Raw genomic sequence first — 15,186 nt, forward strand, 5'->3', positions numbered from 1 at the left:
ATACCTTCTAGCGTTGGATCATCCTTACACTCCCAAGCGAAACCTTCGCTCACAATCAGCTGCCAACTTCTGCGTACCAAGATTCAAACTGGCAAAAATGGGAGGCAGATCTTGTGCCCACCTTGGACCATCCCTCTGGAACGCACTCCCTCCCTTCATTCGAAAGGAGGAAAACCATGCTAGCTTTAGAAGGCACGTAAAGACTTGGCTATTCGAACAATAACTAGAATAGCCAGTAATTCCTTGCCGTCATTCTGCTGTGTCTCGGCACCGGGAAACCCTTTTTGGGTTGCTGTTGCGCCTTCCAAATTTAAAAAATAAATAAATAAAATGAATTCTCTCCATGCGTAAATGAATGCGTCATTAACTGGTGCTTCTGAAAAGCGATGGTGATGATGATTAAGTGCTGAGAACTAGAAACCACTGACTCTTATTAAGCACTTGATGGTGCCTGCTAAGATGTGCGTCACCACTTTTTAAAAAAATAAATACAAACCAGCAGCTTTGCCAATGGTTGATTAACTAATCCTATCAATCAAGAGTCCTTAAAAAGACTTTAACATACATAATGCCTTGACTAACAGGAGGACTGAACTCTTTATTAAAAATAAATATTGCAAGAACTGGGGTATGATTGCACAAAGTTAAGGCAAAAACCAAAACATTACAGTCGATGTGCTAATGTAGGATGATTACAGAACATGGAGTTATATTTGTAAGGTGTTACTCACATGGCGTAGCATTGAATCCTACCAAATTCACGGAGCAATGAAACAATAAAAATCCATAAGTCAAGCAAATATTCCCTTTGGGACACCTTATTAGTATGACAAACGTTCAAAGGACAAATAGACAAAAATATATACTAACAAAATACTGTACTAGTGAGGCAAAATGTAAACACAAACGAAATTATGAAAAATACTGAACAATTTATTTGTTACATGATACAATGTTAAAAAATAATGATTCAACAATAATTTAAAAAGAAGGGAGTAGACATTAAAAGTAAGGAAACAATGGATTCCTCCTTTTGCATAAAAGAAAGGAGGATTGTGTCCCAAATTAATTGGAAAATAATTCTGACGTTTTGCTGAATTAAATTTTCTGTCCATACCTTCTTTTATATGAATAGGAATCTATTGTTTCCTTACTTTTAATGTCTACTCCCTTCTTTTTAAATTATTGTTGAATCATTATTTTTTAACATTGTATCATGTAACAAATAAATTGTTCAGTATTTTTCATAATTACGTTTGTGTTTACATTTTGCCTCACTAGTACAGTATTTTGTTAGTATATATTTTTGCCTATTTGTCCTTTGAACGTTTGTCATACTAATAAGGTGTCCCAAAGGGAATATTTGCTTGCCTTATAGTCTACTGTGGTACTCCATCCCTTTGGTTGTGGGGTCCCTCTCTCTTTTATTAGAGACAATTAAAATCCAAACAAACCTTCACCTGCTTTCCATACCTTTCCCGATAGCTAGTATTACTTTTTGCACTGAAAGTAGCTTTTGCATGAACGCTGCTAACTTGAAATTAAAGCCAGACCTACAAGGCCAGGACTCTTCCTTCGAGCAACAGACGGACAATCATCCAGTTGCACACCCCCATGACTCGAGAATCACTTGAGAAGCATGGCAGGTTGGGGGAGAGGGAGTCATTACGGCCAGCCGACAGGCGGCGGCAGCTCATAATTAAGCTGATGCATTCTGAACAATTGTCTGCCTTTCACAGGGGCTGTTCTCTTGCAGGAAGCTTTTTGGCTGCACTGGAGGCGTGACTGCTCCGGCTGCAATTCACTTCATACCAAGTCTACTCATTAGAAGTTACAAGTCAACCACAATGGTGAGCGTCACTGGGCTCCAAGAAAAGCAGCGTCCCACCCATGCAACACTAAACAAAGGGCCTAAGGCAACTTCACATGGGTTTGGTTTGGATTTTTATCGGCTCTCACAGTACAGCAACACTGTTTACTGGGGACGCATAGATTTGCAGAGGAGGCGTGGTGTGGACCCCGCCCTAATAAATAAGTGCCGGTGCTAAGCACCCGAAAGCACCGGCACAAATTAAGCACTGCCTTGACATGAACCGCCACAAGGGAGTTTCCTATCAAGGTACAGAGATCACGACTGGGTCAGTGCTGATCTCTAAATTTGGCAGACAGTAGTCTTTCAGTTTTGTGTATTCTGATGGACAGAGTACTGTCTGTCAAACTTTAAACTTTATATCTGGTTCATAATCCCTTTCAGTTTCAAGGGCTTGTAGCCAATGGGTCCCGTACATTTTTTTACATTTTTAAACTTTGTTTTAAATATGTGAGGGCCTAGGGCTTAGCAGCTAGTCAATGCTACATGGCCTGCGCCGATTATTACAGTTAATGTGAAATTACTACTTCCATATATAGTAGTCAAACGTATCACCTATAGTACCCACAACTCTAAATACAGATTTACAAGTCCCTTGCGACACTTTTGCACCGCCATTGCCTTACTTTTGTGACGCAGTGGTGGCGTAAACAATGCAACCAATTTACAACGTGACGCATCAAGGAAGATGCATCACTTTGTAAAGCCCTGTGTCACATTATACCTGCGTCAGGTATAATATATGGAGGGTGGGCGTAAAAGTGACACAGTGAAATCTTCAAAATTTCACTTCACCACTTCTTGGAAGCCACTGCGTCAAAACCTTACAACTGCTTGAAGCAGGGGTAAGGAGTGACGTAATACAATAAGTATAGGCCTCAACATGCATTGCTGCAGTTGCGTCGTGCTTGCAACACAACTCCAGCAAACCATGTCTTTTGGGCCAACAGATGCATACATCTGCCCCAAGTGTTTATTTACTTTGGTTTTAGCTTCCGATCTCTTTGACCGACTTCATAAAAATTAGACGGGACTATGTGAAAATTCGGTCAACTATGCTAATTAGAAACCATGCAGAGGATGACATTAAATATATGCGCCTGCCATACTGGAATATGTAATTTGAGTAATGAATCTATATCTAGAGTCTGAACACATAATTGTTTCTATTGAAAAACATGAAAGGATTGCATTATTGGTACTCCAATATGGTCGCCATATTTGAGTACAGATATTGCCACATGGGACATTTATTGATATATGAGAGGAGCTGTGAGAGGAATGGTTATAGTAGGAAAAAGAAAGAAAGGTAAACATGTCTTTAAGGTGGTCTTTTCCTTAAGCAAATCTAGGCCTAATTGAAGCCACTGGACAAGACACTGTGTAGTTTCTATGATTAAACCTAGGATATATGTCTTCCAAATGCGAATGCTCACAGAGACAAATCGACAAACTATGTAAATGTAAATGAGCCATCCACATGGGTTAATTTCAGGGTGTGACATGCACCCATAACCCCTACATTTTCTTTAAACTGCTGCCATTCACTGGCACTTTGAAATTACCTGCCCTGAAATTTTCATGCTCAATTTATGTAAAGTCCTAAGTTTTACCAGTGATCAATATACAAATGCTTTTAGCGATAGTACAGTGGACTTGGGAAAGTGACTATGCTGATTGACTTTTCTGAACCTTAAGTTTTATCTGTGAGCAAACATTTTATTTTACAGTAAGAAGTGTAGATATTAAAGCTCCCCTGTATGTTTACTCTATGTTCTTTTGACTATTCCACTATATGTATGCTCTGCACCCTTTTTGGAAAGTAAATGCATATATATTTATAGTATTGGTGATGTTGGCATTGTTTAAATAACCCCACTAGTGTTAATCCCCACCTATAAGTCAAATGGTCTCTCATCTCACAGTTCACATTTAATTTCTAAGAAAATGCTAATACTAAGGTAAGCATTCTCTCGATGAAAAGTGGGACCTCAGAGTGTAGAATCTAAAGGCATCATATGGAATGTTATTCTCAGACATTTAAGAACAATTAAAAACTATTTTGTAATCCATACCAGTGAAAAGTGTTCATTATTATTGAGGAAGCTCATGGTTAGTCCCATCATCAACAAGGTAAGTCAAATTAAGCATAATTTTACACTTGTATACAAAATGCAATTGTAGTGGTCCCCCAGAGAAACCTTTTGTTCTAGAAGAGTGAAGAGACAGGAGAGACTGATGTGAAGAACGGGGCAGATGTTTCATGCCATCCCTTGCAAGTGTTCATCAGACAATCCATTTGCAATGCAAACACAAAAGAACAAGCATTGACAAATCCAATAGGTCTGCCAACCTTTTACCTTTGTCAATGCACATTTTGTCATGGTTTTCACTAATATTTATTATTTGGAAAGCTACCAGGCCATCATCAATCTGAAAAATCGCTAAAATCAATTATGATCTACTTTGTGCGTTGATATGCTCCTGGTGAAATTGGCAGAAAGATTTTACTCACAGTGAAGTTAGCCAGTGGCAGAAATGGGCTGACCCATTTCCCCATGCTGTATGCTGTAGTGGCTGAAAGAAAAATGTGAATGAAACAGTAACAGACCACTGAAGGAAGAGGACTGGCTGAAAGCTGCTGTTATTAAGTATATTACACATATAATTTTAATAAAAACAGAAGGTCTTGGCTAAACCGAAAACTCCAAAGACCTAAAAAAAACAAATACCATCAGTTTCCAATTCATCTGCGAGGAACAAAAAGTAATGTGTGGTTATTTAGTGCACATGTAAAATATTCCCTCATGTATTACAATGAAATCATACACCAAAGATTCAATAGCATGATGCAAGAAAGAAATACTACTGTGGGCGAGGTGAAGCCCACTCACTGTAAATTTAAAGTACTGGTAGCAATAGGTATAGCTGACAGCTCTGTTGCAAACCTAAAAATAAGAAGGAATAAGAAATGTGCATTCTCAGTGCAAACAAGAATGTACTTTCAACATTCTTAATGCAGGTTTCCTAGTAACAAAGCAGATGTGTTAAAGCAATGATTGCAATAAACAGAATACGGTGGTCTCTTCTAAAAGGCACATTTACCTATGGGTACCCTGGCACTAGACAATAAAAGAAAACAGTGATACTGGCAGGCAATTTACTGAAAGAGGAAAGTTTTCAGATCCTTTGAAATTCAAAAAAGTTAGAGAGACAATGGAGATCTATACGAAGTGCATTTGATAGTGGGGGATAGGGGCAGGAGGCAATTAATCTGAAGGATCTTCCACCAATCCTAACATGATTAAAATGTGGCAGCTTGAGGAAGTATTGATTTTACAGTCTGAGCATTCTCCTTGAAGGAGATGTGGTCATGTCCAATGGAGCAAGGGTGGAAGCAGTCGCCAGACAGGGATCCACGAGTAGACATGCCTCTACCACAATGTCCCACTGAAACTGTTTTCAGTGTGGCAAAATCTCTGAGCAGGACAAACCAGGTTTTCTTACCCTTCTAGGTTGTAACCTTCCCAGGCAAGCCATTGTACCATGTCTTGGTCCTCCAGAAGTGAAAGAAATACTATTTATCCCAATTTCTCCAACAGCTTGAAAGGGTTCGTTCAGGTCAGTTTGGCAGCCCCTTGCTCCTCATGTCAAGTTCTAGACATCAGGTCTCTCTCCTGCCAGGTCTCCTGCAAGGTTGAGTACTCTGTGGCCAGCTCATCCCTTTCGGAGTTAGGATTTCTGCATTTTGTGTGTCTGAGCAAGCAAAGAGGAAGCCAACCTCTTGCCCTTGAGCATCTGTTCTAGTCTCTAGATGCTAGCTGGAAGTAGGAATCTTGAAGGAGTCCTCTTCTTGTAGCAGGACTTAGGAGTGCGAAATCAGGATTCATCATCCAGCAGGGCTTTCTTCATCAGGTGGATTTTTCCCATGTCCAGGAATGTTCTGATGAGATGGTAGTTGAGGTGCCTGGTTTATCATGTGCACTACCCAGAAATTAGAGAAACTCTCAACCAATCCTAACTATTTTTTCGCAGTCTCTTTGCCTTACTGTAACATTACCCGGTAGCCCCTGTTTCAACATGGCAGAACCCTTCTACCACAAGGGAAACATGTTGTCAGCTCCTTATCCACATCCCTATTTAGACAAGCTCTCCTTCCACCTGACAGGGACCAAACTGTTTCTCTCTGCCACTGGGACAAGGGCTGAAGCTGTTTAGGATGGTCATAGGAATGGGTAGAAGAAGCCTGTCCTCTCTCCCGTCCACCTCGCTCCCAGTGTCCTCAAGTGAACATATATAGAGGCTGTCCTTTGTTTTGCCAGCTGTTCCTGTCCACTCCCAGATATCTAATACATGCTAGGTGGTCCACAGTGAATACTACTGATTCAGGCCACTGTCTCTGAGCCAGGGTAAGTAACTCTTTCAGCTAACGATGATTATTCCAACAATAGAGGAGTGATGAGTAGCAGAACATGTTTTAATGCCTAAACTTAGGGGAGAATGAGGATTATAGTGAACCAGCATCAGCATGGACTCCCTACTCGCAAATCAACAAAGACTGACTATCTCTTTTATGTAATGAATAATTATTTATTTGCATTTATTAATCTGAGACTTATTCCTTTCCAATGATTATTTTTTTAAAGGACACAACTCCTCACTCACACTTGGTGGCATGCTTCATCATACAAGGTGATCCTTATTCAGCACCAGCTGATGACTAGGAAGCCTCAACCAGAGCTCTTAAATAGAAGTTAGTCTTTTTTTTTCCGATGTATGGCTGGTAATGAATTTAATCTAATATTGTATTATGAGAATGATGCAGATTAAAATGTTATTGAGGTTAAAACCTATTTCATACAGGATTACAAGGAAATGGAGAATGTGGTGTGTATGTGGTATACATTAGGATACATGCTTCATATATAGGCAACTGGTCAACATGTTTATGCCCTTTCTAGTACGTGAATACGTACATGGACTTTCATCAGGACCTGCAGGACCATTCTCTAAAAAGTACCCTACTCTACGATAATCTTCTCAGTGGTGGATATTTTGAAAAGTTCAACAATTAACTTTTTATCTGATTCCTTTAGGAGATTACATTATTTACTGTTAATAATGTTTGTCACTGCTTTTCTATGGAAAAGCTAACCTTACTACAGTGAACATTTCCTTTAGGGCATTGTCATTTTAAGACCATTTTAATATGAAACTTTTAGATGTCTTACTTTCAAATATCATGCACCGTGAGTTATGAGTAGTTAAGGCCTACTTAGGAGTGACTTACTAATATTCAAAAGGAGGGTTTAGATCCATTAAAAGAGATTATTTTGATAGGTCAAATTTGCAGTGGAAACCTGCACAGCCAAGTTACTGGTGGCAGGCCTACAGCCATGTTTTGCATTGCCACTTTAATTATGGTACACTACGTGCTGCCGTCCATTAGCGCCATTTAACTTACAGGCCCTGGGTAAACGTTCTACCTTATACTAGGGACTTATAGATAAGTTAAGGGTGCCAATTAGGGATTTAGCCAATTTACACAAGTTTTAGGTGTGAGAGTACATGCAGGCAGTACTAGATAGCAGTGTCACTTTGTGCGGCTCCAAACACCAACAATAAAGTTTAACAAAAAATGTGGATGACCACGCAAAAGGGAGCATTTTCCTACAGCCATCCATTGCATAATCCTAATTTGCTTCCATCAGTTGAGTGAAGAGGAAAACACAGCGCAGCACCATATCTGCAAACATTGGCCCGCTACTAGTGTTATTTTCTGCAAAGATAGACAAACAGGCTTGTCCGACACACAGCTTCTAGCGGAAGAGAGCATACACAATCTCACATGGGATTTTTACTGGAAGCATATCCTCTCCATACAAATTCCTATCCGTAGACAACTGCAGAAGGGTCTTGTGCTAACAGGTTTGCATGACACACAGCCTCTCCCTGTAGTGCAGAGGAAAGTGTATGCATTGTCTTGCGTAGGATTTTTACTGGATGCATACCTTCCAGTATAAATTCTCATGATGTACACAACCGCAGAAGTGTCTGGTGCATTGGCTTCTGGTGGAAATCAAACTATTCCCCCTTGTCTTGTCTGCTTCCAGTAAGTGTTTTTGTTTGATACAAAGTCCATTCAAACCATCTAAAAGGGGCTTAGCATCTAAATCTACGTGTATTTTTCCAGATACGCCACCAGTAACTTCTCTTTGACACAAAAAGCGGCACCAAGTGCATTTGGCGCTGTGAAAACGAAACCTGGCCAGTGCGAAACACCTTTTGCACTGGAAAGTAAATCACTGCTGACGCTTTGCATCACACTAGCACTGGTGCACAGCCTTACTAAATCTGGACCACCAAGTGTTGGATCCCGCATGACTAAATAAGAGTACAAGTGAATTACAAGCTAATCCTGTGTCTTTGTGTTGTCATGAATAACACGGACACAGGATTCAGCTGATGCAAACGTTCATTATAAGTAACCCTGGGCGTAGTTCACATAACTGCGCTACGCGTAGCTAGGCAAAGTGCACTTCGCACTACGCGAGCTACGCGAACTGCATAGTGCACTTTGCAAAATGCAGTTCGCACTGATTGCACAGTGCCAGATGCTTGTCCGCACTGTGCAATCAGTGCAAACCGCATTTTGCACAGTGCAAGTGGTCGTTTTCTGCCGCTCAAGTAGATTTCTACCCGAGCTGCAGCTTTCTCAACGCGGACTGGCAGTTTCTCATCATGAGCGGTCACGAGCATACGCGACCACTCACAATGAGAAACCTGACCTCTCCGCGTTGAGAAACTCGCCTGGAGGTTTATTTTCCACGCTTGCGATCGACAACTTGATGTTGCTGATCACGAACGAGGAAAAAGTCACGCCGGGATGTATGTCCTCTTGCTCGCTCGCGGTCACCAACTTGACATTGAGGACCGCGAGCAAGCAAAAATAACAGCTGCACTACACTACGCGTGTTTGCACTGTGCTACATGCAATTCATGTAGTGCGAAGTAGTACAGACTTTGCAAACTATGTGATTGTAGCGTATTACTTTGCCCTAGGGTTAATTATAAGCAGGTAATTCCAGAGAACCAGCTACCAGCCTGCATCATCTGATTCAAAGGAACATACCTGACTTGGGAAGTCTATGAAGAAGGCAGGAGATTTCAGCAGGGGCTCTGGAGCACTTATCTTCTTTGCTTGATGATGGTTTCTGGTGTCTCCTTTCTTCCTGCTTGCACAACCGTAGGGCATGCACACACGAAAGTGTTGTGATGTGCATGCCATGAGCAACATGCATGTTTGCCTCATAACTCTACATCTACTTTCAACTAAAGAGCAGCTGAGTTCTTGAGTCTATCACAAGGATAAGTCTTTCAGGGGGGTCTGATATTGTAATGGAGCAAGCTGGGAGAATTTTAGAACTGGGACAGCAAAAAGGAGGATCATGTACAGATTCAGAATCGATCATGTGAATATCAGATAGTTTTATTTTTATCAAGGTAAGCTCTTAAACATCAGACAGTTCGCCAGAGAATGAAAGTCCGCAGGAATTTCCTTTGAGCATAGGAAAGAATCAGCGGTTGCAAGTAAGTGTGTCCTCCTCTCTGTAATGATGGATCCAGCAGCAGCGGCAGGCACTGGTAAGCGCGGTGAGGCAGGGTGCAGCAGAGGGGGAAGTGGGCAGACGACTGAATAGGTATTATTTATTTAAATATATCCATTCCACCGTCTGTCGACTTCCCCTCAGCAGCACCTTATCATTGACGGCATACGGTTCAGTGCAGCAAAATGCAGGCAGCGAGGGGGTTTCTTATTTTCACTTCCAGCCATGCAGAAACAAAAGGCTGATTTAAAGGGCCATCCGCACTTCTTTTGGTCAGGTATCACCCTGACAGAGCTATCTGGAGCCTAACAGCTAGCTGTCAATGCAAGGGAATGAAACAAAGCATGCATCTCATTACTTCACAAGTACTTTAGACAATGATAATCCCCTCAAAATTGCATGGCACCACAAACATCTCTGCAAAAGGTATTTTAAACTGTAGCCTCTCTATGACCAGATTTGCTGTCACATGTGTCCATGTTGCTAATTTCTCTGCGAATAAAAAAAAGTTATGGTTCACTGTCAAGCTCCACCCCTCATGACTCCACCCCCTTTCCTATATCACACCTAATTTATGGGTTCCGGGATCACACTTTTTTCGATTCCTGCACTGCTTACCTGTGTGCAAAGAGCGATGGGATAGCCAAAGGGAAGAGCGTCACCGTCATGCCCATGTCACTGACGGACAGATTAACAATGAAGAATTCGGCAGGTTTGAGCATGGATCGTTTGCGGTAGGCTATCAGCAAGAGTACGGAGTTTCCACACATCGAGAGGAGACCTGAGGAAGGCAAAACACACTGTTAATATCCACAGGCAAATACCAAAGCTCACTGCCCTTTCTAAAAGCTCTTTGGCCTCCAACTACGATAGGCCCTATTTATCGCGATATGTGCAGTAACTCTTGTTACTGCACATTTCACAATTGTGATATGTGCAGTAAGCACTGCACTCCCTGCTTATTACCACAGCAAATTTTGAAGGTAAAACTTGCAGAAATTTACCTTGTAAAAGCATGGCCAACAAATATTAGTAAATGTGAATTTTGGTGCGCTAAGCACCAAAATCTGAACGACAGACCCCAATTTCTCTGACAATATTCATAAAGGCATGTCATTTATCGCACTGATATATCCTGATCCATGCGTTGTTAGAATATATCAGGCACAATTAATATTGAAAGCCTTTTAATTGACAACCATAATCACTGTCTATAAAATAAAATGATCAAAAGCAATATCAAAATATATCGAATAGAATGAAGAATTGTGATATTCATATCAATCAGCTTGCAGTTCAATAACCCAAATGGAAATATGTCAGATTGTACCGTTACAGTTTCGGCCCATGAAGCATCCCATTGCATTGAAATTCCATACTTACTCAATGTGCAAGAACTATCATTTAAAATCTTCTGTTAGACTTTACAAATGTTATACTAGAACCAAATGTCTTTAGTTGATCCTTACCATAACTCTAAAGTAACAACCCAAAGAGAGGGGAGAGCATGATATCAGAAGGCAGAGGAGTAGTTGAATTATGCATGGTTAATGGCAAGAAACTAAGAGAACACCTGGTGCCATATTACAGAAGGTTCCCCGGTTTGCAATGTGCGAGTGTCATTGCTTTGTGTACCCTGGGGCACCTAGTGCCAGCACTATCGTGAGGGTGTTCCCTCATTTGCATGGGGATGTGGTACCATGCAAATGAGAGAATCGCTTTGACTCTGGGCCTGCGCTGTATAACCGACGTGGGTGCAGAGGAAACCATGCCCTTAAGAGGCACATTGAAAGTGCACCCACAAAATAGATGGCACACTGTCAGTTCACCCCCTTAGGGCAGTCCTCTCGAGAGGTGACAGTGGCTCTCATGGAACCCCACAGATAGGTCCTGCAGGCCGGTGCAGTCACGTTCTGCCCCCACCCCAAGGGGATCTCTAATCTCTCTCTAAAGTGCAGATATATTGCACTTGAATGCTCTGCCCTGCAGACAGCACATGTTCGTGGCTGCCCTGGGGGCACTGCAATCTTCATAATACTATCAAAACCACAAAGGCTTCTTTCAGTCCTTAACCAACCATGTCCCTCAGATGCTTTATAATCGTGTTATCATTTTTTTCAACTATTGCATTTTCAAAACTATCTATCCATGCAGTTCATCTATTGTCAATATTGTGTTTTGGGCAGTATCAAATCCAGGTGGTGGGGTTTAAGAATGCAGCAGCTGTATAAACATTTCTCGTCAGTAATAGTCTCTCAGATGCTTCATGTGGAACTTGATCAGACAAAGCTTCTATAGCACCTTGTGACGTGCTGGCTTGGGGGTCGGCCTTAATGAATCTTGGAGCTTGGATATCGTCCGGGCTTTCTGTTGGAGCTCTTTACTTGATAGCGGTCCAGGGAGTTGTCCTAAGTCCCTACATGGCAGCTTTGCTGATGGGCTGCTTTGTTTGGGAATACCTCTGCTAGCACAACCCAACCCTCTTTCTGAGGGTGCTCAGCAGCACACTGTGTTATGACTACTCTCTTTAGTTGTTACGGTAAGTAGACAAATCTTGTATAGTACTAAGTCCATGATAGTAGATACCATTAACATTATTATATTTGTTTGGCTTTGTGCTTAAATGTTTCTTCACTAATACCTGGTTAGTCTCTGCTTCATACTTTTTGCATACTTCGTAACCTGGTTGCATCTGCCTTTAGCATTCTTACTCCGTATAGCATATGGCATTCATTTGTTTAATGGTACAGTACCTTTGATTTTGTGGCTTTTTTATTCAGTTCCTGGCCACTGACATTTAGACTTTCAATGTTGCTTTCTTTATCTTCAAGCATTTTATACAGGCTGGCATTGCGTTGAAACTCCACAGGTGCCAGCGTCGATTCTGCACTTCGACTGCGGCACACGTGGCATGCACGAGCAGTTGGTTGAACAACGGCAATTCTCTGGAAGAAGGCTTTCAGTGTACAGGCTTTGTGTCCCCTACCTCTCGTAGCGTCTTACCAGCCCAGGTACTCGCCAATAACCATGCTTCACATGGAGAGTCATTTTACACGTCTTTATTCTGCTGCGTGTAAGTCAGAACTCTACATTCTAAGCCTGCCTTCAACTCATCCTTCGAACGCTTATGTTACAGTCCTACGATGTACAGTGAGAACCAAAAGAGTTCCAGCATTCTTTTATTTGCAAGACACTACATCTACTTTCCCTTTAAGTAAGAATTTAAAGAGTTTTTAATTCTTTTCCTACATTTTCCTACATTACATTCCCTGTACCACTGGTTTGAGAGTAAAATGCATCTATAATAAGGGTGTGGGGGGTCCCTCATACTCTTTAGTTCTGGTGCTTGTGCAGTAGCTGCATTATTTATAGCCACTACACTGCCCTGTACAGCCCTGTGGCCTAACCAGCACAGGATGATTCTAGTCATGTAGGGTTATTCAGTTTAAAGAGTCCTTCTATATGGGTTGTCTCTACCTTCCTATGCTCCTGGGCCTTCCAGCCGTTCACAGCTCCCACCCTGCAGTTGAGGGTTTCTCATCCATGTCGAGATGTGAGTCTGGATCATACGGTCTGGTGAAGCACGGACTGTGGGAATGGAGGAGCCTTGCTCGGGAAACATCCTTTACAACAAAACTTTTACGACGCAAAGCTATTACAACTCAGGTTTTACTACGCATACCTTTACAACGCATTACACTGGGGGGCCCTCTAGGATAGGGAATAAGTTTAATTTACTATCCAACACCTTCCCTAGTGTCCACGGGGACTGGAGGTGTAATAGTAGATTAAACTATTCACTATCCAGCACCCCAAAGTGTAATGCGTTGTAAAGGTATGCGTAGTAAAACCTGCGTTGTAACAGCATGCGTTGAAAAAGCATGCGTTATAATGTCATACATCTGCCTTGCTCACCTGCTGACATGGAGCTTCTATGCTTCTGTTCCCCTCACGGCGCATGTCTTGTTCCCTATTCTGCAGACTCTGTTATGGCTTTCAGGTACTGGGTGCCCAGGAGAAGGGTGTAAACCCCTGGACATTCATCCAGGCCTGCCTTAACAGTGCTCAGTCAGCTCTGTGTTGTCACCAGTGCTGTCCCAGTACTGGAAACCAAATATTTTCTGAATGTTGTAGTTTTGGTGTGCTTCGATTGAACAAATTAGACTAAGTTACAAATGATTTATGGATTGAAGTCTTGTGACTGGGAACAGTATCCCAGATAGCATGGAGAGGAATGGCCACCCTTGACCTGCCTGCTTCAGTCCAGTACTGTCCATGTGCTCCCCAGAAATCCATTTTCCTTCCTCAACACACAGGGCATTGATTGAGAAATGATGGTACAGGGCTGGAAGTACAGTTGGCCCTATGCTCTCTTGCATGGAGTCAGCTAATGTTATGTTTCACAGGGAGGAGATGTGGCCCAGAAGCCAGAGTTTTTGGCTTTTGAACATGCTGAACCAAATTTAAATCCTGCCCCTGGCTCGACATCAACTGTGGCCAATCACTCCCATCCCTGTGCACTCCAGATCCCCTGAAAAATATGTAACAGAGCCTGTCTCTTTTGTCAAGTGGTCTAATACCTATGGGCCAGGTTCGCTCGATAAAAAATCTGCAAAACACAGATGGCCTATTGTTTAAATGAAATGCCATCCCCAGTGCTCTCAACCTGAATGTTGAAACAAGTCTCTTTAGAAAAACAGAGAAAGAACCTTGTAATTTATTCAGAGGAGGTTCTTACATAGTTCTCGACTACGAGTTAGAACAGGGGTGAAAGCAATACATTAGGTTTACTTTTTGAAACATGATGTCTGCATGCATGTGTGCGGATAGTTTTCCAAACTGCCTGATCAACTCATGCTGGTCACTGCAGATGTACACTTTTGCTCTTTCCTTTGGCTCTACCTTGTTTGCTTATAAGACTGCATATTCTTAATATTTGATAAGCCTAGGTAGCACAGGGGTAAAAACTTCTGTTATAAGACCTGGGACTCTATTATACAAGTGCTCCAGGGGCTCGACTGGTGTTTGTACCTGCTTTGCGCGCTCCCGGAGCACTTTGGTATTACAGAATGGACCGCAAACGCTTGTGCAGCTCCTTCTGAAATACCGATAGTGCTGGCGCACATAAAGCGCAAGCGCTATGTTCACAGGGCGTTCCCTCATTTGCATGAGGGAGTGCCCCAGGCAAATGAGGGAATCCCTTTGACTCTGCACCTGCGCCATATTACAGACGCTGGCGTAGAGGCAAAGAAACTCTCAGGAGGCACACTGATAGTGCGCCTCTGGAGGGGATACACGGGTTCTTTTGGACCCCCCCCTGCCTGATCTCTAATCCCCTTCAAAAGTGCAGGAGGATTGCTGCCTGAACTGTGAAAACACGGAGCGACTATAAAGCTGCTGCGCCATTTCACCTGAATGTGCTGCTCCCAGGGCAGCTCGAGTTCGCAGCTTCCCTGAGGGCTGCACATTCATCATAATACAGCGCATTAGAAAATTTGCCTTTTGCCTTTTGTGTAATACGGTCCCAGAAGGTCGTATGCTCAAGCAGGTTCATAATTAATAAAATAATTCTCCAATCGATAAAAGAATGGTATGGAGCACTACAATTAAAGCGGACTGATAATGATTACTTCTTACAGATGTGCGCACAGACTTCTAATACCATTGCTGCAATGCAGCTGTGCCTCCTTGACTGCACAATCACAAAGG

The 15,186-nt window shown here is 42.2% G+C and overlaps 1 protein-coding gene across 1 annotated transcript in view; it reads right to left on the reverse strand.

Moving 5' to 3' along the window:
- LOC147706203 (opsin-5-like) overlaps window positions 1–15,186 on the reverse strand; it is a 419,843-nt gene that overhangs the window by 158,470 nt on the left and 246,187 nt on the right. Inside the window, exon 3 of the mRNA XM_086929045.1 lies at window positions 10,096–10,258. Coding sequence (XP_086785171.1) covers window positions 10,096–10,258 — 163 coding nt within the window. The remainder of the gene's footprint in view (window positions 1–10,095; window positions 10,259–15,186) is intronic.

The sequence above is a fragment of the Lissotriton vulgaris genome, chromosome 7 (assembly GCF_964263255.1).
Source record: "Lissotriton vulgaris chromosome 7, aLisVul1.2, whole genome shotgun sequence".
Lineage (NCBI taxonomy): Eukaryota > Metazoa > Chordata > Amphibia > Caudata > Salamandridae > Lissotriton > Lissotriton vulgaris.